Source organism: Vombatus ursinus, unplaced genomic scaffold (genome assembly GCF_900497805.2).
Source record: "Vombatus ursinus unplaced genomic scaffold, bare-nosed wombat genome assembly UNPS02015255.1, whole genome shotgun sequence".
Lineage (NCBI taxonomy): Eukaryota > Metazoa > Chordata > Mammalia > Diprotodontia > Vombatidae > Vombatus > Vombatus ursinus.
This window is the reverse complement of record NW_020955033.1, coordinates 2450526-2474371: the sequence shown is the minus strand read 5'-3', so window position 1 is coordinate 2474371 and position 23846 is coordinate 2450526. Positions and strand designations below refer to the sequence as shown.

The 23846-nt window shown below is 38.7% G+C and overlaps 1 protein-coding gene across 2 annotated transcripts in view; it reads right to left on the bottom strand.

Annotated features, from left to right (window-relative positions):
- The window catches only part of LOC114031824 (RB1-inducible coiled-coil protein 1), an 86869-nt gene extending 63232 nt beyond the window's left edge, over positions 1-23637 (bottom strand). For both annotated transcript variants that reach the window (XM_027846957.1, XM_027846958.1), the window contains exons 1-3: positions 23561-23637; positions 1308-1431; positions 205-334 (exon numbers count right to left, since the gene is read on the bottom strand). In XM_027846957.1, coding sequence (XP_027702758.1) covers positions 205-275 — 71 coding nt within the window. In that variant the 5' untranslated portion in view covers positions 276-334; positions 1308-1431; positions 23561-23637. The remainder of the gene's footprint in view (positions 1-204; positions 335-1307; positions 1432-23560) is intronic.
- Between the last annotated feature and the right edge of the window lie 209 nt (positions 23638-23846).

Below are 23846 nucleotides of genomic sequence, written 5' to 3'. Positions count from 1 at the left end.
TTGGGTAAAAAAAGGGAATAGTTTCACACCTGCAAAGCACAATCTTACTCAATAACATGGTAGGGGCGAGGGATTTGAGGGGAAGGGAAAAGAAGGGAATAAGCATTTATATATAATCTACTGTAACAAGATGCATTTTCTTTAATCTCACACACACACACACACACACACACACACACACTTGTGTCAGTAAAATATTCTCACGTTTGCACTGCAAGTTCAGTGTCAAATGTTAGGGTAGTTCCAGTGTTGACCAAAAATACATATAACTTCATGATGATTTCTCTGGATTCTGGGAGTATATGTCTCTCACTCTGATATGGTCATTTAAGAACTAAAAAGAATTCAGAAACAGGGAAAAATTTTTAATATGTAGCACATTCATTAAGAAAAATCATATTAGAGCATACCTACACACACCAAAGTAGTCAGCTTTCATATGATGACACAAATATTTAGAACATAGCAGTCATAGAGGCAAACTGTTACATGGAACATAAAGTAACACATTAACCAGATTTTTCACTTTAACAAAGACAAAAGTCACTACATACCATATACACAAACACTCCTATTCAGTGGGCTCTAGTAGTTCTCTATTACCTTTATGATCAAATAAATCTTATCACTCTGGCACTTTAAGCTCCTTATAACCTTAACCCTTCTCATCTTTCCTCCAAACATTCTATGATACTATTGCATTGGCCTACCTGCAGTGCCCATATAAGGATACCACATGGGTCTCCATTCATTTTCCTTTCTCTGGAATGCTGTTTCTCATTTCCATCTCCTGGTTTCCCTTCAAGTCATAGTTTTAAGTCCCATATTTTACAAAAGTCTACCTTCTCACATCCTCTCACATGCTAGTGTCTTTTCAAAGATTATCAATTACTGCATAGATCTTGTATTTGTCAGGTTATTTACATGTGGTCTCCCCAATTTGAACATTATTTGAAGGAGCTTAACTACCATTTAAAAAAAAATATCTCCAGAATTTAGCATTTTCTTTGGCACATATTAAGTGCTTAGTAAACGCATGTTGACTGAAGTATAGATCAGTTTTTGTCATCCCCTCGGCTTTCGAGGAAGTAAAGGGGCATATAGTAGGAAATGTAGGTCAAGGTAAAATCTAAAGATTTCCACAACTATTATTTTTTTAAAAAATAAAGTTTTCTTGTAGCTGTTAAAAGCAGTTCCTGCCCTCACTGAATTAGTCTATCATAAAGGTTTCCAAGTTAAAGATAAACAAAAATTTATTTATATGCCAACCAAATACTATACTGTTTAAAAGTAAGATTTAGACTTACCTTCAGGCACTGTTAAAGGGGATACCACTTTTCTTAACTGTAAGAGACTAAAAACTGGTATATGCTTCCTTTGCTTGATATTGGCAACAGAATGACATTACTGTTCAAAATGAAATCTGGTGACCTAGAAATGAAAATATTTTTGGTTCATTTATTAAGAAATACCACATATGCCCAAAGCCCATATCTTTGGAGAAGATTCTAGGGGGCAGGTTAGTCATCACAGTTCCTTACTTAATGTAAATCAGTTTTTAATAATTTTCCAGTTACTATTTTAGGCAAAGACACCTGTAATACTTGTAAGTCACCAGAGTCTTCCAAGTCACATGATAAACAAGGAAGACTAAACATGTTCTCTGATCCTCATGACCTCTCAAACATCTCTATGGGCAAGAGTTAAGCAACTGCAACTATATCCATAGTCTAAGACACCAAGAACCTTAATGAGGCAAGAACCCAATAAGCCCTAATGCAATCACTCAGCACCCCATCAACAACAAGCTGCCACACTCTGTCAGAGGAGGACAATTTCTGGAATCCATTCAGCAATTTGTTTGCTGCTGCTATACAGTCTATGTCAGCACACCCCCTACTCTTGCTCTCACCCCACTATTCTGTGGCAACAAGTAACTGAACTCAACTCTGCTCAACCCTTTCTACCAGGAGGGTGTGGAAGTATAGGAAAGCAAAAGAACTACGTTCTCCCTGGAGGCAGCATGTGTGCTGCTCTATAAGCAGTCTTCTGTCAGGGACCTAAGAAACAGGGAATTGGGGAAAAGTACCAGCATATATGTGTAGCTCCACCAAGCCTGAAGGAAAGGGGACCAGAATCCAGCTGAGACCAGTTCTGTCCTCCCAGAAGTCACTTGGGGAAGAGACTAAGGCAGGTGAAAAGTGAATTCTCCATCACAAGTGGCATTTGAGACAGCTTCTTAGTTCAACACAGAAGAACCACCATCAAAGAAAAAGTGAGAAAATGAGTATCATGGGGGAAAAAAAAAGAAAATAAGGGGAAAGAGTTTAATTACCAAAGTTCTTGGGATGAAGAAAATTCAGTGAAAAATCTTGAGCACAAGCTGATAAACCAATAGGGAAGACAGTAATAGTAAAAGGCAATACTAACTCCAGACCAACTACATGAGTCCAAACAGCTGAATAAATATTACAAAAATAAATCAACACCTGATGATGCAGAGAACTCTGTGGATTCCCAGGAATGCACAGCAGGAGAGAAATAAGAATTGTGGAAGCAGGATTTATGTCCTGCACAGCAGAAAGAGAAAAATTTGAGTCCACAGTGGCAGATCTCTTCAAAGAGGGGGAAAAAAAAAAGAACAAAAGATTGGAATTGCAAATAACAAAAGTGAGGGATAATACTAAATGAGAAGCAAAAAACAATTTTAAAAAATATGATTTCTATGCAAGCATACATGTTAATCTTGAAGAGAGGATGCATTAGCAATGTAAGAATTATAGGTCTCCCAAAAGAAAATCTGAACACCCTAATGTAAAAAATAATACAAGAAAACTGTCCACTCCCCCCATCTTCTAGCTCTTAGTGACACTGGCTCCACCTAAAGACATAGTATCTCTGGTCACCATTTTCAGAACTCATACCCCTCTGATTACAATGGTTATGGTGTAATAAGAATACTACTTGATTCCAATCGCCACCTCTAAACTCTCCCTTTATATCACAATCATTCAATAACATTTTTGATGTTCTTTGATGTTCATGCTATCACCCCAGTCACTAGTCGATTCCTTACTCAGACTATACCCTTGCACTCCCATTTCTAATATATTGCCAAAGACTGTCAATTTTACCTTCATAACATCTCTAGCACAATTCTCCCTTCTTTCCTCTGACACTGTCACCTCCCTGGTACAGGTCATCACCTCACACTTGGGACTATTATAAAAGCTTGCTTGCTAGTTGGTCTCCCTACCACAAGTCTCTCCCCACTTTAGTCCCTCCATCACTCAGTTGCCAAAGTGATCTGGTCTGTCATTAACAATAACAACAGCTAAAATCTTATGTAGAGCCTAGATATACCACTTTACAAATATTATCTCATTTGATCCTCACAACAGTTCTGGGAGGTAGGTGTTATGAAACCCATTTTATATTTCAGAAAACTAAGGCAGTGCTTAAATGACTTTTTCAGATAGAAAGGCTTCATATACACAAAAATATCTAGAGCAACAATTTTTGTGGTAGCAAAGAAATGAAAACAAAGTAGAAATCCATTGACTGGAGAATGGATAAACAAATTGTGGTACTTGAATGAAATGGAACATTGTTATACCATAAGAAATAACAATTATGACAAACACAGAGAAAACTTAAATGGACCAATTACAAAGCAAAGAAAATAACATACATAAACAAAGCAATGTAAACGGGAAGAACAAAAAAAAAGTATTCATCTATTTCCTCTAAGGTATCAGTTCTGTTAATATAATTGGGCAAAATAGTTTCTCATAATATTCTTTATATCCTCTCCAAATATTGTGAGTTTTCTTAATCTTTTAAGCAATTTGGTTTTCTTTTTTAAAATCAGATTAGCTATCTTTATTTTACTCGTTATTTTGCAGGGTACTTGACAAATATTATCTCTTGATCCTTAACAACTTCAAGCTATATATCTCCATTTTACAGATGAAGAAAAGGGCTGAGAGATGTCCAAGGTACCACAACTAGTGAGTATCTATGGTAGAATTTGAACACAGGTCTCCCTGACTTGAAGTCTATTTCTCTATCCTCTACGCCACCTAACTGCCTTGAACAAAACGCCCTTAAAGAAAGAAATAAAGTAATTGGAGACTAAGTAGCATGGATCAAAGAACAAGCTATACAATATTACTACACTGTGATCAAGAAATGTATTTAGTATTTCTGCTTTTCTACTTTTTTGTGAGATCTTTTAGCACCTCACATATAGTCTGTTTTTATAAAAGTGCCATGCATGGCTGAGAGGGGGAGGGCTTTTTATTCTCATTTAGTAATTACCAGAGTTATCATCTCTAATTTTGTTAAATTCAAATTCTTAACTTCTTTGTTGTTTGTCTTTGGCTTGGATTTGTCTAGATTTGAAAGAAGGTATATTAGTGCTCCCCATTAATGCTCGTCTAAATTATCATATACTTAATAACTTTATTTGAATCTTTGTGTTTCATTTGTTTCTTATAAACGGATTGTTGGATTCTTCTTTAATACATTCTGCTACCCTCTTCTATTTAATGTATGAATTCATCCTATTAACACAGTTATGACTGTGAATTTCCCTTCATCCTGTCCTCCTGTACTATTTTCTCCTTTATCCCCACCCTTAAAAAAAGGTGGTAAAAGAAAGGGAATTTCAATAAAAACTTAACTCTCCACTTTCCATCTACAACTCTGCTTGGTTTGAACTCCAAGTAAGATGATTTCCTAACTCAGGATAAGCTGATCATCTGAAATCTCATCATCATGTTGTTTAACTCTGCTTTGGATACTAAATACTTTCCTAACTGCTTCAGCCTCCTCTCCTCTCTGGAGGGGTGGAGAACTCTTCCTAAGCTCTCCTTCATAGAGGGCTGAATTTGGAATCTCCAGATAACTCTCCACTTTCCATCTTCAGCTCTGCTTGCTTTGCAAGGAATGGGATATCCTCATGGGTACCTACCCCCTCAGCTTTTAAGCTTCCTTTTGTGAATTTTCTTCCCCCATTCTTAACTGCATCTCCAGTGCTTAACACAGTGCGTGGCACATAGTAGGTGCTTAATAAACATTTGCTGTCTTTCAGACAGTAACATCTGACTTTTCGTGACCACATTTGGAGTTTTCTTGGCAAATATATTGGGAGTAGTTTGCCATTTCCTTCTCCAGTTCATTTTACAGATAAGGAAATTGAGGCAAATAAGTTAAGTGACTAAGCATCTGAAGCCAGATTTGAACTCAGGTCTTCCTGATTCCAGACTCTGCCACCTAGCTGCCTCTTAATCAATATTCTAATTAGAGCAGTACTAGGTAAGCAATCTTCTGTGTTATTTTTCTCTTATCCTTACCCCAATTACTCTCTCCAGTTCTAAGTTTGCTTTGGTTACAATTATTCCCCCATTTATGTTGTCCTCTCTGCTAGAATCTCTCCCTTCTATTTCTCCCTTGTCCCTTGCCTTCTCATTTCCTTTTCAATTCTGATATACTGCTATACTGAAGGGGTAGAAGGTGGGAAGTAAATGTGTTCAGTTTTCCTTTTTTCCAAGTCGGATGACAGTGAGAAACATGGTGGGCACAACCCCCCCTTCCTCTATGATTTTATATTCTTCATCATAGGAACCTCTATTATTAGTGATTTCTGTTCCTTTCCTTCCACAACATAGTCTCCTGTCCTTCTCATTTCTGTCTTCTCCTAAAACCATTAAAACACAACAAAAGCCATCCTCAGACTGTTATTTTTAGCTTTCTCTGAGTCAAAGATATTAGAGTTTGGAAAAGACATCTGTAAATTTCCCCCCTCCCATGCCATTAATGTGTAAACAAGCCATCCTCATTCTTTTTCAATTAAATAATTATGTGAATCTTTCTGTGTTTCTATTGATGCCTGCAATTCTTTCAAAATATCTATTTGGTTCTGGCCTTTTAAACAAGAATGTCTGGAAATCTTCTACTCCATTAAAGATCCATTTCCATTCCCCACACCCTTTCCATCTATTATATTCAATTTTGTCATGTAGGTTATTCTTGGTTGTAAACTTTCAACTCTCCTTTTGAAATATTGTATTCCAAGTTCTCTACATTAACATGTTAGCTCCTAAGTTTTATGTAAATTCTTGGTACTTAAATTTTTTTCTTTCTTGCTGCTTGCAGTTTTCTTTTTTAACATAAAAGCTCTGGATTTGTATATTAAGTTCTTAAGAATTTTCATTGTGGAAGTTTCTTTCAAGATGTGTTCAACAGATTATATATTCACTTTGCCCAAATGTTCTAATATGTCCAGGTAGTTTTCTTTCATGATTTCTTCAAATATGATATTTAGTTGTGTGACCCAGGGCAAGTCACTTAACCATGATTGCCTCCAAAAAAAAAAAAAAGAAAAAGAAAAAATTTCATATCTAGGACCTCTTTTTTTTTTTTTTTTTTTTTTTGGTCCATGGCTTTCAGAAAGTCCAGTGATCTTTAACTTTTCTCTGTCTAGCTCAATTTTTCAGGTCATTCCATTCTTGAGTGAGGCTTTTCATCATCTGTTTTGAGATGTCAATTTTCTTTTCCACTCTTTCTTCCTTAGCTTTTCCATTATGCACTTCTTTTTCCTCTATTCCAGGTACTCCTACAAATCCCTGTGGCCAGGGCATTTCTTCCCCCCAAAGGTTTCACTACTTGTGGTCACTATCCTCCATGTTTACCCTCTGGACTTCTTTCAAATGGATGTATTTCCTCAAGGTATACAGAGTTCGAGGTTTCCTCATTTCATTCACCACAGCATTAAGGTTACAACAAGGAGAAAAGAAGGTGACAAAAAACTGAACTCTGGTAAATCTGTGCAACTGAATGGCATGGGCAGGGCTTGACTAGTCCTGAATAATGGCCTAGACTAGGTCTTCCTTCAAGTGGTGGGCTGAGCCTGAGGTCTCTCTTTTGCCACAAGACTGAAGACCTCCTGTGCTGTAGGTTCTGCCTGAGGTTATTTTCCCTTGCTGCTTTGCCTAGGTCATTTCTCCTATCCTGCAGGACCCCCTGAAAAGCCCCAAGGTTGCCTGTGCTTCAATTTCTACCTAATCTATCCCAGGGTCTTCTGTAGGACTCTGAGGGTCCATCCGTGGATTCCTGGACTGGGAAAGGGAATCTGCATATTACAATAATTGCTTTGCAGAATGTGCATTTCAAAGCTCCAATGGGAAGTATGTCATAGCAGTCATAGCATCAGGAGACTTATGTAAAAACCAGGTTTATTACAAGAGAAACAAACATGCATGTGGAACCAAATGAGTTCACAGTCCTTACAGAAGTTTGCATATTTATGACAGTACAACAAAAGGAGAAAACAGAAAGGGGCATGGTATGAAAGGGGAAAGGTGCAGTAACCCCCTCCTGAAGGGGTAGGCGATGGCAAAAGCAGACTTCTTTTCCCTTGGGAACCTCTAGAGCAGGGTGGGGAACCTGCAGTCTCAAGTTCAAGTCTTCAAGTTCAGTCAAGCTTGGGTTCAGCCAAAAAGGCCACACTTGAGGACCTAGAGGACCATGTGACTCCTGCATGCTTTGAGTCCACTGTTTCTGGAAAAAATGGCAACTAAAAAAACAAGTTCAGAGGACCCCTTAACAACAGCTCTTAACAGGAGTAGAAGGTGGGGGTGAGGGGATTATCCTTTAAATCAGGTCTGCATGGCAGCTAGCAGCAGGCCAAAGGATTTCCTCTACATACAAAGGATGTTTTCCTCTACATTTGGCCACCAGAAAACCTGCCTCAGGTTGTGCCTGCCTGCTCTAAACTCTAGCCTCAGTCTTACCATAGCCCCCTCAGCCTACGGCAATTTTAGGTCCATCTTAAAAGAATTCTTAAAATCCTTCATCAAATAGCTGACCCTTGTGTCAAAAGCATTTTCTGCTAACACTAGATAGTGTTCTCTTCTGTAAATTCTCTTGCACTTAATAAACTCTGTGCTTGTTATATCCCTCCCCATTTGCACTTCAGCAAGCTATTATTTCTTATTAATCAGTAATACAAATATAATCCATACTCTGGTTTATTCTAAAGAACTGTTTTCAATTATCTAATTTTCTTCTTTTTTATTAATCCAGCAAGGTTTCAATACTGAGGTTATTAACCTTATTAACCAATAGGTCTGTAATCTTAATCGTTTACTTCAATTCTTCCAAGGATTCACGATCCTTATATGTATCCATTCTAATGGATCAGATCACAACCTAGTTGTCATTTCTTATCCTGTGCAATTCTTGTTCATGCTCTTCTATAAAACTTCCATAACATTCTTCTGCTATATTTTTTTAAACATTTTCTCAGCCCCACTGTAGTATCTAAGCTGTCCATTGTTGTTGTCCCTCATTTTTGCTACATGACAGGCCCATGGGTATTGGCCTTAATTATTTTTCTGACCTTACTGTGATTTATTCAAGTCAAAGTCCAAACATGTATCACTACTATTTCTAAGGCACAAATATCAAATAAATTATGACTCTTTCTTAGAATTTACCTTTTATAATATTTGTGGGAAAAGGACATGTTTTATGTCTCATAAAACCGACAAACAGCACAAATTCAGAATAAACTAACAGAAGTGCAAAGAAGGACACCAATGATAAAGACTGTACACAACCACCCTGGCTGTGCTTTTTCTTGAGTAATGAAAACACAGAGATAATAAATAGTATAATACCTCATAGCTAAAAGCAGTAGATGGGAAAACAACACTTTAGTTTGGCATGATCAGCTAATTCTGATAACTCCAAGAGCTTTTATGTATGAAACTTAAAAGACAACAAATAGACGCAACATGGAACCAATTTGCCAGTGTTTCAAGAGCATTTTCCTCCATTATAAATAACAGCAGAAGTACCATATTTGGTTCTATCACTACTTCACGCAATTTTTGTTTTTATTTAGCCAAAAAAAAAAGGAAAAACAAAAGGAAATGGAACTGACACTTAAGATTCCTAATGAGTATTAGGAATTCAGAGAAGAAATCTAAGGTTAAAACAACCTTAAAGGAACCCAAATATCAATTTTTCATAGTAATTAAAGGAGAGAACCAAAGAATGAAAAAGAAAAATCAACAGGTGCATTAATATAACAACAAAAACCAAAAGACTACTAAAAGATATCAATTAACTACCAATTCAATCAATTACAGCTTTCAAAAAATATGATGAAGTACTGTACATTCAATGGAAGGCCACATTTTCAGTTTCTCCTCTGTCATGGTTTATTTCCATCATGTTGGGCACAATCATTGCAGGTTAATCACACCTGTCCCCATCTCCTATGTATAGGTGGATTCTGTCCTGGACCCTGTTTCCCTAAACACTCTCCCTGTGATCTCAACAACAATCATAATTTCTATATAAAATCTTCATTCTTCACCGGAACTGGAGACCCACAAATCCCACTACCTCCTAGACATCTCTATCTGGATGCCCCACAGGCAACTCAAACTCAACACATCCAAACAATTCAGTATCTCCTCCCCCCAACACTCACACCTTTTCCTAATTTCCTTATTTCCACCAAGGTGTAACCATTCTTCCAATTACCCAGGTTCTTGACCTAGGAGTCATTCTCAACTCTTCCATCTCATTCATTCCCCAGAGACAAATAGTTGCTGAGATTTATTGTTTTCACCTATTCAACATTGCTCACATTGATTCCCCATAATCAACATGATAAAACACCAACTTGGTCTCATACAAAAAAGATATCTTCATGGAAGAAAAATCTGAAGACAAACAGTTGAATTTTGTATTCTCTAAAGTCAATTGTGATGGCAAAGATTTGGTTTACTATGGAATATCATATTTTCTCTTTTTTACCCCAAGGAGAGTCTGTGTCACTGTTCCACTTCACTGTAAATCCCTTTTTTCTTCTAGTTTCATTTACAGTTAAGACTTTCAAGCTTGAAAGGATTCAGTTCCTATGGCAGCATTATGTCCACATTAGTCAATGGATAAAGATTCCCTAAAGAAAGCTAGGTTGCACAGTGTATGGAGTGCCAGGTCAGGAAGACGTATCTTGGGGCAGCTAGGTGGCGCAGTGGATAGGGCACCACCTCTGGAGTCAGGAGGACCTGAGTTCAAATCCAGCTTCAGACACATAACACTTACTAGCTGTGTGACCCTGGGTAAGTCACTTAACCCCAACTGCCATGCCGAAAATAAAAAAAAGACGCTTCTTCCTGAGTTTAAATTTGGCCTCAGTCGCTGTGACCCTAGGCAAGACACTTAACCTTGTTTGTCTCAGTTTCCTCATCTGTAACATGAGCTGGAGAAGGAAATGGCAAACCATTCCCCTATCTTTGCCAAGAAAACCCCAAATAGGGTCTCCAAGTGTCAAGACAAGACAAAACAACAAGATATCACATTTATCTAAGTTAAAATTTATAGAGTATAGAAACTATGTATCACCCTCTGTGCCCTTTCCATCATTCTACAACTATCACTGCAAATCAAATACAGCAATGTACTACACATTTTTCTTTGGTTCATGAGTTGTCATGGCCAGAGTTCATCACCAAATAGTCACCTTTATTAGGCTGTCCTTAGAAAGCAAACTTACTCTTACCAAAATGGAAACAAAAAAAGGAACAAGATGCATTCACAACTAAGAGGAAATAAAAATTTACAAAATTAAAATGTAGTGTTAGGGCTAATGTTATTTCCATAAGACACACATATAAGCACTGAGAGTATAAGCCACTCAAATGAAAATTAACAAAATAATCCATTTTTTATTTTCTGTATATTGAAATGTTCATGTTTGTTTGAAAGTACATGTTTGAAGGTACAAGTAGGACTAGTTACTGGCCTTTAAGGTCCTTCCAACTGATTCTGAAAAATGCTTGGTGAACTGTACTGAATTGCAAGACATTAAAAAGAGAAATTATTTTCAGATACAGCCACTGTATGAATTTATTCTGCTTGCTTGAAGGAAAGATTTTTATTTGGAAGGGGTTAGGGAAAGGAGAGGAAGGGTTAAAATAAGTATTTATATAGCACCTATTATGTGCCCAGTGCATTTTACAATTAATTCATTTGATCCCCATAGCAACCCTTTGAGCTAGGTGCTCTCATTTTGAAGATGAGGAAGCTGAAGCAAAGAGAGATTAAGTGAATTGCCCAGTGTCAAACATCTAGTAAATGTATGAGCTCAGGTTTCCATCCACTGAGCTACCAGCAGCCACTAGGAGGGAGGGGTAGTCAGTGATACAAAAGTAAAAGAATGTCAAAGAAACATTTCTTAAATGAACAGTATACTGAAAGGGGCATTTAAGCAGGGCAATGTTGCTCAACAATCTCAAATGTGATCTTTAAAATAAGCTTTACATTATAGATTTGTGGTTTCATATACAATACTCTTTCTGTTCTTTGTATATGGAAATGTTTATTTGTTGGTGTTTGTTAAATTCATAGTAAAAAAAATTCTTTAAGGTCATGCCAAAAGCCCTAAAACCTGAGTTTTGTTGTAAAACCCAACAAGATAATTGATAGGAAAGTACTCTGTTTAAAGTAAACTATTATTAAAATTATCCCCAAAAGCTCCCACACGTTTCATGATTTGTCAGTGGTACTGACGGGGTTTCAGCCCAAGTCATCTTCTCACCCCTGGCCCCAGCTCCTTATTTCCCTTTGAAAGCTTTAGCCTTACCTTCTGATCTTATTCAGATGCACCTTCCTCCCTAGCCCTAAAAAGAACCTGGCTCCTGTTTGTCTACAGTCCCAGAAAAACCTTAAACTTTTAGGTTCCTTATCTACTCTCTTTATCTCCCTTTGAAAGCAAACTTCTACCTTCCAGTTCCCTTCATTATCTATTCCCATTGTTTATTCAATCTCTTAAACCTTCCAAACAGGGAATTCTCACCTAGACCCTTTTCCCAACCACCCCCCCTTCCTCTGGCCACCCAAAGTTACTTTAGTGTATTTAAGATCCACCCTAGCCCCCATTCAGACACTGAGAATTTCTCATGCCCAAAAGGCTGAGACTCTCATGCCCACTCGTCCCTACAGAGCGTTACTAATCTTCAGGATCCTTACGAGACTAGCCTATATGATTTATCTCTAAAAAACTTTTTCTCTGGCTGGAAGATCTGAGTTGAATTCTTTCAGGCAGGGTCCGGCGCCGCGATCTTGGGGTTTCTGAGCACCCCAAAACCTCTAGACCTCTTCAGTACCAGGATTTTCTGTATTACCCAATGTTCAAAACATCAAATCACCTAACCAAATCCTATAAATCTGCCCTTTATAAATTCCTTCCTTTCCTGATGCCAAACTAATTCAGGGCTTTATCAACTCAGGTCTAAATAATAAAAATCACCTTCCTATCTTCCTGACTCTATCTCTCCCCTATGCAGGCCATCTAGAACATCACTGTCAGATTTAATTTCACCACTCATAATGTCAGTCACCTCTCCAAGGTTCTTACTGGATAAAGACCTACCTCTTGACCTTCACAATCAAGAGTCAATCACTTTTCAAATACACCTAGTTCCTTTTTGTGAACCTTTGTTCATGTTAGATTACACCCCATGGGGGAGGGGGGGAAGAGGCATAAACAAGGCTGTCCTAAATCCTTTCCAATTTTCAAAGCCAATACCAACTTCAATTTCTTTGGATCATCGATCAACAGATAGTTCGGATGGGGTGGGGATCTGGGCCCCAGAAAGGAAAAACCCCGGCCAAGTCTCTGGCATTCACCTGAAGCTATAATATCTCATCAACTGGCCTTTCATTGTGGCTACACCCAATCTCCCAATTCTATTAAACCCTTAACCTAGCCTAGCCCTCCCTATGGCCCCCAGCCATTTCCCACACTTAATCCTAGCTAGGCTCTTTTGTCCAGGTCCCAGGAATTCTGTTCACCTCAGTTTACTGACCACTCTCATCCAGATCTCCTTAGACCCCTCCTCCAGTCACCCCAAACTACTTGGGCCACTCCTAGATCCCTCCCAGTCTTTCTGTATATAAGGTCCATCTCGTCTCCATTAAGATGCTGAGATTCTTAAAATCTAGCCACTGCTTATCCATGTACAGACTCCTTAAGACTCTGCCCAATATGACAATGTTCTAATAAACCTTGTCTTTGGCTGAAAGAAGGCTTGGGTCGAATTCTTTCAGACAGGACCTGCGTATAGTAATTTTGGGGTCCCAGGACCCCTGAACCCCTAAACTGCATCATTCTAAGGGTATTTATTTAGATCATCTAGTCTATAACCCCTCACATATTAAGAAGGAAGAAATTGAAGCTTAGGGAGTTTAAGTGACTTACTCCAGGTCACACAGGGATGAAAGGGGCAAAATGGAACAAATGACCTAAAAAGATATGAGGAGATACTTCTCCACATTTTTCTGCAAAGTTTGGAATCTGTAAGTGTGGAACATTTAATGTTAAAAAAAACTTCCTTTTTTTTCTTTTACCCCCTTCTCTTAAAAAACAAAAAACCTCAAAACCTTTGTTATTAAGGGATAGCTCTTGCAAGTGATACAAAAACAATAAAACTGTTTAAAAAAAAGTCAATAAAAATCTATTTTTGAAGGATGGATCAGACAATATCAGTAATGTTGAGGGTAATATTAAGGAGTCCCTTGACCTTATCTTTTTGAGTTGCCATATTTTCCAGAAGCAATGGATCCAGAGTATGGAGGAGGCCCTGAATGTGTCAAGAAGGAAGCCTCCCCTGACCTGACATAATGTGACCTGTTCATTACTACCCTACTGGAAAACTTATAAGTCCTACACAATCTACTTTTAGCATATATTTCCAGACTTAATACACATTATACTCCATTCATGAATTCCATATTCCAAACTAGTCTAACTTGAAGATCTCCAGCCACACAACTACTCCAAAAAAAAAAAAATTAGGAAAAAAAATAGCTAAGCTGAACAATAATAATAATAAAATTCAAAAACTGCAGTTAAGTGACTTTGTGTAACCAAGAACTGCAAATTAGTCAGTCAGGGGCTCTGGCAGAAAAGACAGGACCAATTCTGGCAAATAAGACTGCAGCTAAACAGCTAGAGAGACTGCAAGGCTTCAAGATTCTATATCTACAGGCAACAAGAGCAAAAGACTCCTTTGAAAAAGCATCTGTACCTCAAAGATGGTGGAAGGGGCAAAGCAAATAACCCCAGGATGTATAGAACAGTACTTAGTATCAAATTCAAATAGAACTAAATAGGAGTCAAGGTAATGAATGAGACACCATATATTTTTAGACTTAAACTTTGACCACTAAGTGGATTTGTGTGGCCTGACTAGGTGAAAGGGGGAATTGAGGAAAAGAAAAAAGGAGAGTCACTGAAATTTTTTTTATAGTAAGTTCATTAAGAAGTACAGGCAAGCAAAATGATTTTCAAACTAACTTGTTGAATTTTTATATACTTCTTAAAAAAAAAGCAAGTGGTATGAAATATTCAGTTTCATATACAATCCTCTTTGTATGTATGTAAATGGTCATTTCTTTGGCATTTATTAAGTTCAAGACCTAAAAAAATATACATATTTTTTAAAGAGAAACATACTGATTTGATTCCTATAACATTTGTGATAATCTAAGGAATTAGTTTCTATGTTTTATAGTGGTTGGAAAAGGTATAAAAAGCCCAAAACACAAAAATATCAGACTAACAATAGTTTTCACAGGTCAATTGCTCAAGTTGGCTATCACTAAGAATAACTTGTCATCCTATAATTTTGATAATCAAAGCACATCAGGGCATTGATGACTTGGCATCAATCTTCACTGTCAGCTCAAAGGATTTAAAGGGCATTAGAGAACTATGCAACCCCTTCAAATTAAGGTTTAGGGGTAGTCTGAAGATTTTTTTCATGGTCTAAGACAGCAGAGTCAAAATTCAAACTAAGATTCTTTGATGCAAAATTCATCATTCTTTCTTTGCCTTATCCTATCTCCAAAGAGGTTGGTATACTGTGTAGCTTCAATTCTTTGAGATTTACAATCACCTTGGAAGAAGAAACTGTAGTTCAGAGAGGTTAAATGATTTACCAGTTCACTTATTAAGTATTTGAGTCAGTATTCAACTTGTAATGTCTGTACTTCAAACCCAATGTAGTTCCTGCTTTTTAAGCTACATCCTTCGTTAGATTTGGAGAAATTTAACGTTTAGGATATAAACAGTACTTAAGAATGACCATTTGTTTAATTTGCACCTAAATCAGGTGACTAACTAGGGGTAAGGAATAATTAGTCCTAAGTAAAACAAACTCTAAGGATGCACAAAAATATTTAAAGCTCTTTTTGCATCAGCAAATAATTGTTAAGTGAGGGAGTACCTATCAATTAAGTAAAGGATGAACAAGTCAGGTTATATAATGTATACAATACTATTATGCTGTAAGAAATGAAAGTGTTTCAGAGAAACCTGGGAAGATTTGTATGGGAGTAAAGTAAGCTGAATAAGTAATATTGACAACAATACTATAAAGACAAATAAATTTGAAAGACTTGAAAAATACGACTAACCATATTTTTTTAATATGGCCAATGAGGAATTTGTTTTGCGTGACTATATATGTTTGCAACCGGGTCTTGTTTTTTCTTTCTTTCTTAAATGAATGGGAGAGATGAAGGGTCGGACTAGAGGTGGTAGTGATGAGGTGAGTTTTTGCTAATAATATGACCAGTTCACAAAAGAATTGTGAACTATTGGCACCCAAAGGACAGAATAGTCCAAGTTACTAATAAGAGAAATAAAAATCAAAACAAATCCTGAGGTTTCATCTTACAACCACCAAATTGGGAAAGATGACAAATAAAATGGGAAAAATAAGTTTTGGAAAGAGACACACTAACAAACTGTTGAAGCAATTATAAATTGCTTCTGGAACAATTCTGGAAAGCTATTCAATATTATGCAAAGAGAATGACAAAAAAAAAATGTCTACCCATACTCTTGCTTCAGAAAATCCACTGCTATCAGTATAGACCTCAAGGAGGTCAATGACAAAAAGAAATCCCTATACACACAAAAGTATTTAGATAAATGCTTTTTGTGGTAGCAAATAAGTAGAAATGATAACAACAACAATAACAATGATAGAAGCTAGAAATAGTTAATATTTGAAAAGGGCTCAGAAGCCCATTCAACTCTTCATTTCCTACCATTTTCACTCTGGATTCTGCCATCAACATACTAAGATCAGCTTTGGTACTCACATCTTATCAGAACCCACAGTGCCTGTGATCCTCTGATTGGAGAGCCTGAGGGCAGAGCACAGAACTCCTCCCAAAGCTTCCAATTAAAGAGGACTCAGGGGGCAGCTAGGTGGCGCAGTGCATAGAGCACCAGCCCTGAAGTCAGGAGGACCTGAGTTCAAATGCGACCCTTGGCAGCAAGTCACTTAACCCCAACTGCCTAAGCAAAAAAATATAAAAAATAAAAAAAATAAAGAGGACTCAGAAGCTAACCAATTCTTTTCTTTTTACCAGCTGCATTCTTTGGATTCTCTTCTGAGTCCATCATTATCATGCCCCTTCCCCAGATACCATCTATTACCTCTCCTTCCCTTTTCAGTTTTTCCTTTTCTTATTTGGAGCCCTAGGGTTTAACTCAACAAAGGCTTTTAGCTTAGTACTTGGCACAATTTGTGTTGTTTTGTACATAGTATATAGTATGTGGGCAGCTAGGTAGCCCAGTTAATAAGAGTACCTGGCCTGGAGTCAGGAAGACTCATCTCCCTGAGTTCAAATCTGGTGTGACCCTGGGCAAGTAACTTAACCCTCTTTGCCTCAGTTTCCTTATCTGTAAAATGGCTAGAGAAGGAAATGGCAAATTACTCCAGTATCTTTACTCAGAAAATTCCAAATGTGGTCAAAGAGTTGGACATGATTGAAAAAACTTAATTGAATCTCATTACCCACATCTTTTAAAGCAGGGCAGTCAAAGGGAATCAAGGCCCTGGAGCACAGTTGGCTAGAATACTCAGTATTCTGCCTATAGAAACGCACCCAGATAATACTACATTTCACAATAGTTCTAAATGAATATAATCTTAATATTACAAAAATCATACAATAAACATTATAAGAGATGCAAATCAGACCCAACTGAAAAATGACTGAACAACTTACGGCTATCTCATTTGAGCATATACTCATCAATTAGGAAATGGCTAAACAAAGTATAAGCAAATATTATACAGTAAAAAATTATGAATGATTAATACAAAGAAGCATGGAAAGACATACATGAACTGATGCAAAATTGAAGAACCAGGAAAATATGCATGACTATTACCAATAAAACAATAAAAGTTGAGTGTTGTAAGTTATAAATGACCAGTTCTGCTGAAGATAAGTCATTTCCACAAACCCCACCCCACCCTTCAGAGCAGGTGGAGAACCCTAAATATAATCAGACTTTTTGGTTAGTTTTCCTTTTTTTCCTTTCTATCTCTCTTTAGTACAAGGGGTGTCTTTCTGGGTAGGCAGGTGACATGAAAACAAAATAAAAATTATTTTAAAGTAATTAAATCGGGATCACTATTTACTCTGATCTGGATCAATCTGATATTTTTAATATACTACTTGATCCTTGGGATGAAGTAGAAAAGAGCTCAACCTAACACTCAAGGCCCTCTTGCTACAGGACCCCAATCTACCTCTCCAACAATATATACCTGATGCTCTAACTAGGCTAGATTACTCTCTAGTCACCATGCCTCCTAGAAGACTGAGGGAAGAGGTTTGGTTTTAAACTTATCTCCCTCAGCACCTAACACAGTTTTGTCCACAGTAAAGCCTCAAGAGGGTTTAAAAGTGGTATTCCTGGAGCAGCTAGGTGGGGCAATGGATAGAGCACTGGCCCTGAATTCAGGAGGACCTGAGTTCAAATCCGGCCTCAGACCAAACACTTGACACTTACTAGCTGTGTGATCCTGGACAAGTCACTTAACCCCAACTGCCTAAAAAAAAAAAAGTGGTATTCCTTTCAATCTCAATGTCCTCTCTAACTTCTTCTCAATCAAAATTCAACCCATTCTTCAAGTCATAGCTCAAGGGCCACAAACAAAGCTCCCCTAATTCCTTCAAAGGCAATCTAACAGCACTTCAAACATTAAGGTATTTATTTATCACATAATGCCTCATGCTCAGTCATTCTAATGACTTGTTTTTTTAGGTTAATTAAACAGAATAGTGTAGGATGATCTACCTATCCCGCCCCAAACTATAGGCTGACCTCCAATGTCACATCTCCAACTACCTTCATCTCAAACTCTAGACATCTTAAATTCAATATGTCCAAAATTGACCTCATTTCCCCCCAAACTTCCCCCCTCTCCTACCTTCCCTATTACTGTAGAGGGCAACACCATCCTCCCAGTCCCTCAGGCTCACAATGAAAGAGTGTCAGCCTCAAATCTTCACCATCTCTCACCACTCCCTCCCCTATCCAAGTTGTTACCAAATCCTGTTTCACCTTTGCAGCATCTCTCAAATAAGCCCCTTTTTTTCCTGACTACCATTCCAGTGTAGGTCCTCACCTCTTATCTTGATTATTTTAATAGCCAGCTGGTAGATATGCCTGCCTCAAGTCTCTCCCCACTCCAATCCATTGTCTACTCAACTACTAAAATAACTTTCCTAAAGCACAGGTCCAATCATGTCACCGTCCTTCCTGAACTTGCCCACCCCCCCCAATAACAAACAAACAAACAAAAAAACTCCAGTGGCTCCCTATTATGTCTAGCATCAAATACAAAACCATAAGCTTAGCATTCTTTCATGGGAGAACCCCCTCTCTGAGGTCATGGATGGTTAACTTGCTGCCAAATATGTATTTATCACAACAAATTATTTAAATTTACCACAAATTGTGGAAGTAAAAACATAGGTTTTATTATTATTTATTACTTTATTATTATATGCACGCAAAGGTTCAGGCCTCAGAGAAAACCTGATCTTATGATTCTAATAAGGTTTCTTATAGGCATATATTTCTGTCACTGACAGAAATAATTCATTTACATATTGCAATCTTGTATATTCCTCCTAGGCCATAAAAGTTAAAGAAAAGAGAGATCCATAATCCATACTTTAATAAAAGCTGAACCAATTTTAACAGTCATAATTTCCTACATCCCCCTAAGGAAACAACCCTAGTCAAAAAAACTCTTTAGATAAACTAAGTCAAGTTACAGATTAAAACAGAAAAAAGGCTAGTGGAGGAGGAGGTTTTATGTACCGCCAAAGAGCCAGAGGCTTTTAAGATTCTTCCTCTGGCTTATCTAAGGAACATTTAAGTCTCTAAATTTTCATGTCCCATGGGAAAAGTTTTGGTTAGGAGGATGGCCCCGGGGTCTCAAATAATCAAAAAAGAAATAAAAAATTACCATAATAATTCAAGGCCCTTCATAACCTAGCCCTCTCCTATCTTTCAATCTTCTTACACCTTACTGCCTTTACAAGTACACTTCAAGAGCCTCCTTGCTAGAAATTTTCTGACTGTCCTCCATGCCTAAAATGCTCAATCCTCATCTTCACCTACTGCTTTCCTTGGCTTCCTTTAAGTCCCAACTAAAATCTCCATTTTTTAATAGGAAGCCTTTCCCAACTCCTCATAATTCTAGTGCCTTCCCTTTATTAACTATTTCCTATTTATTCTGTATATAACCTATTTGTATATATTCTTTGTTGATAATTATTTCCTATTTATTCTGTATATAATCTATTTGTACATATTCTTTGTTGACTCTCAACAGATGGTGAGATCCTTTTGTATTCTAACAACACTTTTTGGTTGTTTAATTGGTTTTCTCTCCAATTAAACTTGTCAGCTCTTTCAGAGTGGTGAGGCTTCTTTACTCTTTCCTACAGTACCTAGGCACAGTGCTATGCATGCAACAGGTACTCAATAAGTATTTTTCGTTGATTTCCTCTACTAGATTATAAGCTATTGGATGGCATGGAGTTAATCTTAAATACCTCTGAAAATTCTAAACTGCCTTGCACATAGCAAATCTTCAATATTGAGTTTGTCTACAATCCCCTCAGTGCATGTCAAAAGTTTACTTAGAATATGTTAACCTCATCTCACCTGAGCTCTAGTCTTAAATCATCAAGAGGATGTGTAAAGCATCTCAAACTCAAACAAAACTGTTCCCAGAAATGGATCGCTCTTCTCAACTTCCTTCCCTATTACTATCCAGGGCATCACCATTCTCCCAAGCACATCTCATTCCCTCCACACTTTCGAGAGCTTGTCATTTCTATCTTCACAGAATCTCTTTAATAGGTGCCCTACTCTCAACTCAAGTAGCCACCATCCTAGTACAGGCCAGCTTCCCAGCTGGACCAGAAAAAAGCCTTCTGATGAGTCAGTCTCCCTGTCTCAAGTCTATTCCCAATTCAATCCCTAACCTCCCTCATTAAGCTGCCCAAAATGATTGGTGTAAAGCTGAAGGTTCATTTTCATAAATTCCTCTTCACAAACTGGCCTCTTCCTTCCTTTCCAGTCTTCTTATATCTTACTCTCCACTCCACGAATTATATAATCCATTTACATTGATTTTCCCAGACATGCCATCTCCCTGCCTTTACACTGACTATGCCTGAAATGAGCAACAAGGTGGCACAGTGGACAGACTGACAAGGCCTGGAGTAAGGAAGACTCATCTTCTTGAGTTCAAATCTGGCTTCAGACACTTACTAGCTGTGTGAACCTGGGCAAGTCACCTAACCCTGTTTGCCTCAGTTTCCTCATTTGTAAAATGAACTGGAGAAGAAAATGGCAAACCACTACAGTATTTCTGCCAAAAAAACCCCAAATGGGGTCAACTAAGAGTTGGACATAACTGAACAGCAACAGCAACAATCAGGAGTAGGGAGAGCTGTTTCCGAAGATACAAAAATTCTAACATGCCTGAAATGCTCTTCTTCCTTGACTCCTCTGCTTTAGGGTTTCCTAATTTCTTCAAAGCTCAAATCCCACTTTATACAAGAAGCCTTTCCCAGTCCACATCCCCCACCCCAGCTGCCATTCTCCCTAATATTACAGACCGTCTTCTATGTACCTAGTTATATACACATTATCTTCCCCATCAGAAGGTAAATTTCTTGAAGGCTGGGGCTGTTTTTACTAAAAAGTAAAGTACCTGGCAAACAGTATGCCCTGACTAAATGTTTGTTCATCCATTTATTCTCATATTAGTACCTTTGTTGCTATAAATCAACACAATTTATGATTGAGAATGATCAACTTTTACACTTTTTTTTTAAAGCTTCCAAGATGACAATCTTTAATAAAAAATATTGCAATCTAAAAACTAAAATTTCTAAATAGAGGGAACTAGGGGCACAGTGGATAGACAGCACTGGACTTGAGTCAAAAAGAACCAGATCAAATCATGCCTCAGATGCTGATTAAGCTTCACGATCTTGGGCAAGTCAGTTAACTTCTACCTGCCTAAGTTTCCATATCTGTTAAATGGGGGCAATAATAGCACCTACTGCCCAGGGTTGTTGGGAGGATAGAATGAGATCAAACCTTAAAGCACTATATAAATGCTAGCTAGTATTATTTTATTCCTGTAGCAAATTTTTGAAAGTCCAAGTTTATGTTAAAGTTCGTAAGATCAGAGACTTAGACCTAGAAGGAACCTTAGGGTCATCTCATTTTACAGATAAGGAACTTGAAGCCCAAAGAGACACTTTGGAAGTGGCAGGATGGGGATTCTAATAAGGACCCTGACTTCAAATCCAGCTCTTTATGCAAAGCTTGCATGTTAGGACATGGAGTGGGGATTCAGGAACAAAGGTTTTGTGTTTCTTACCCTTTTAGAAGATCAGATTCAAAAGTTCAAAATGCTGTCATGCATTCTGACCTCGTTTCTTAGCAAAGCCCTTCAATATTTTTTTCCTTACAACTAAGAAAAGTAGTACATAGCTTTCTCCACACTACATTTTTAAAAATACTGCTTAAACATACATAGTTGGAGGGCCAAACACAACGAATTCTATCGTAGATTTTAAAATATAGATTGGTTAAAATTACTGAAAAAGGAGTCTTCAAGTCAATACCCCAAATACTAAGTTTCAAACATCTCTAAAATACAAAATACATAATCCTGTTTTCCCCTAATAATTAGTTTAATAAAAATCAACCAAGAATTGAGTATCTGCTTTGCTCAAGATCTTTATTATAAGAAAACCTAGCCTAATCCATTATACACAAAAGCCCCCTCCAAAAAATCCATTTAAATAATCAGTTTATACAGAAAAGGAATGGTATAAAGAGAACTTGCTCATACGTGTTTATTCCATTGCAACATGGGGCAGGGGGGGATCTGTAATCCTTAGGCAAAGGTTCATTTATTGGATTGGTGCATCAACAAAAATGATTCTTGTCATTTCCTGATCATTTAACAATTTCAAGTTTAAAATAATTTACATTTTTAAAAACTTTCTAAATCTCAATATTAATCAGTCTTCTGTACCTACTTATGAAAACAATGTGAAGGTTAGCTACAGGTGAAAACCTAGAAAAGAGGAAATAGGAGCAGCACTTATTGACAGTCAGCCACTTTTTCATGTGAAATCAGTGCACACGGTAGACGGTCAAGTTGAAGAAAACATTCCCACTCGCAGCTTATCAAGAAGCAGCATGACAATCAAGTGCAGGCACATTGCTCCTCTGACACCTGGGCCTACCCGACTTCGTATGATATAACTGCACTTGTAAGGGTCATGAAGAGAAATAACACGGATTACGAAATTGTAAACTGCAAACATTGCATAGGCACCCAAAAAAAAAAGTGGAAGAAAGAAGATTCCTCACCCTTAAAAGACTGTCATTTCTCATATTTAATAGTTTGCATCTAACAGACAAGTTGTGAAAACACCTAATACCCAGTCCAACCTCCCCCCACCCCTCAAAAAAAAAGTACTAGAGGAGGCAGGTGGAAATGTGCAGAGAGGCTGAGTCATTCCTAGAAGTAACTTTATACCGACCCTCTCACTCCAAAGGGACAAAGGCACGGCTGTCTCTCCCAACAGCCCAACCGAGGCTACAGCAGCCCGGACCCACCAACTTAGCATTTCCTACAGGATGACACCACCATTCCCTCCGTTCCCCGCCCAGAGAGAAAGGCAGGGAGGTCTTTCTACCAGGGAGGGTCTCCCCTGCCATCGCTTCCTTTTCCCCGCAACTTTGTCGGCCTCCTCCCGAGCGGCAGAGTTGGGGGGTGGGGGGTCCCCAGCCCAAGTGTCAGCTCTGACCCGCACGGCATCAGACAACCCCAGCTCCTCCCGAAATTCACGACTTGTCCGCTTTTGTCTCCGGGCGGCCAGCGCCCGGTCCGGGTGCCCGAGCCCACCGGCAGATGAGGACCCGGCAGCACCCCCGCCCCTCGCCCCAGAGATCCTGGCCCCCTGGGGGGCTCCACGGCGAGGACCCCGAGGCCCCACCGCGCCCCCTCCCCCAGCTCCGGGCGGGCTCCGCTTCAGGGCGAGCAGCCCCGGCGGCGGTGTCAGCAGCTGCCCCGCTGAGGGGGGAAGGCGGTCGGCGGCAGAGGTGCCCTCTTACCCGGCGGCAGCGCCTCCTCCTCCGCGGGCAGCCCCGGCAGCCCCCGGAACCATCTTCCGCCGCCGCCTAGTCCTTCGGCGGCGGCTCCAAACCGCCCATTCGGCGCTGCTAACCGACACGAGCGGCCGCGGCTCCCCTCCCGGCCCCCCGGGCTCCGGGCAGGGAGGGGTTCAGGCCACTGAAGACAGCCCGCGGTGCGCTGCCAGGCCCCCCGGCTCCTCGTCGGGAACGAGCGCGACGGAGAGACAGCACAGTCGAGGTTCCTCCGAGCCGCGCGGCTGAGGCG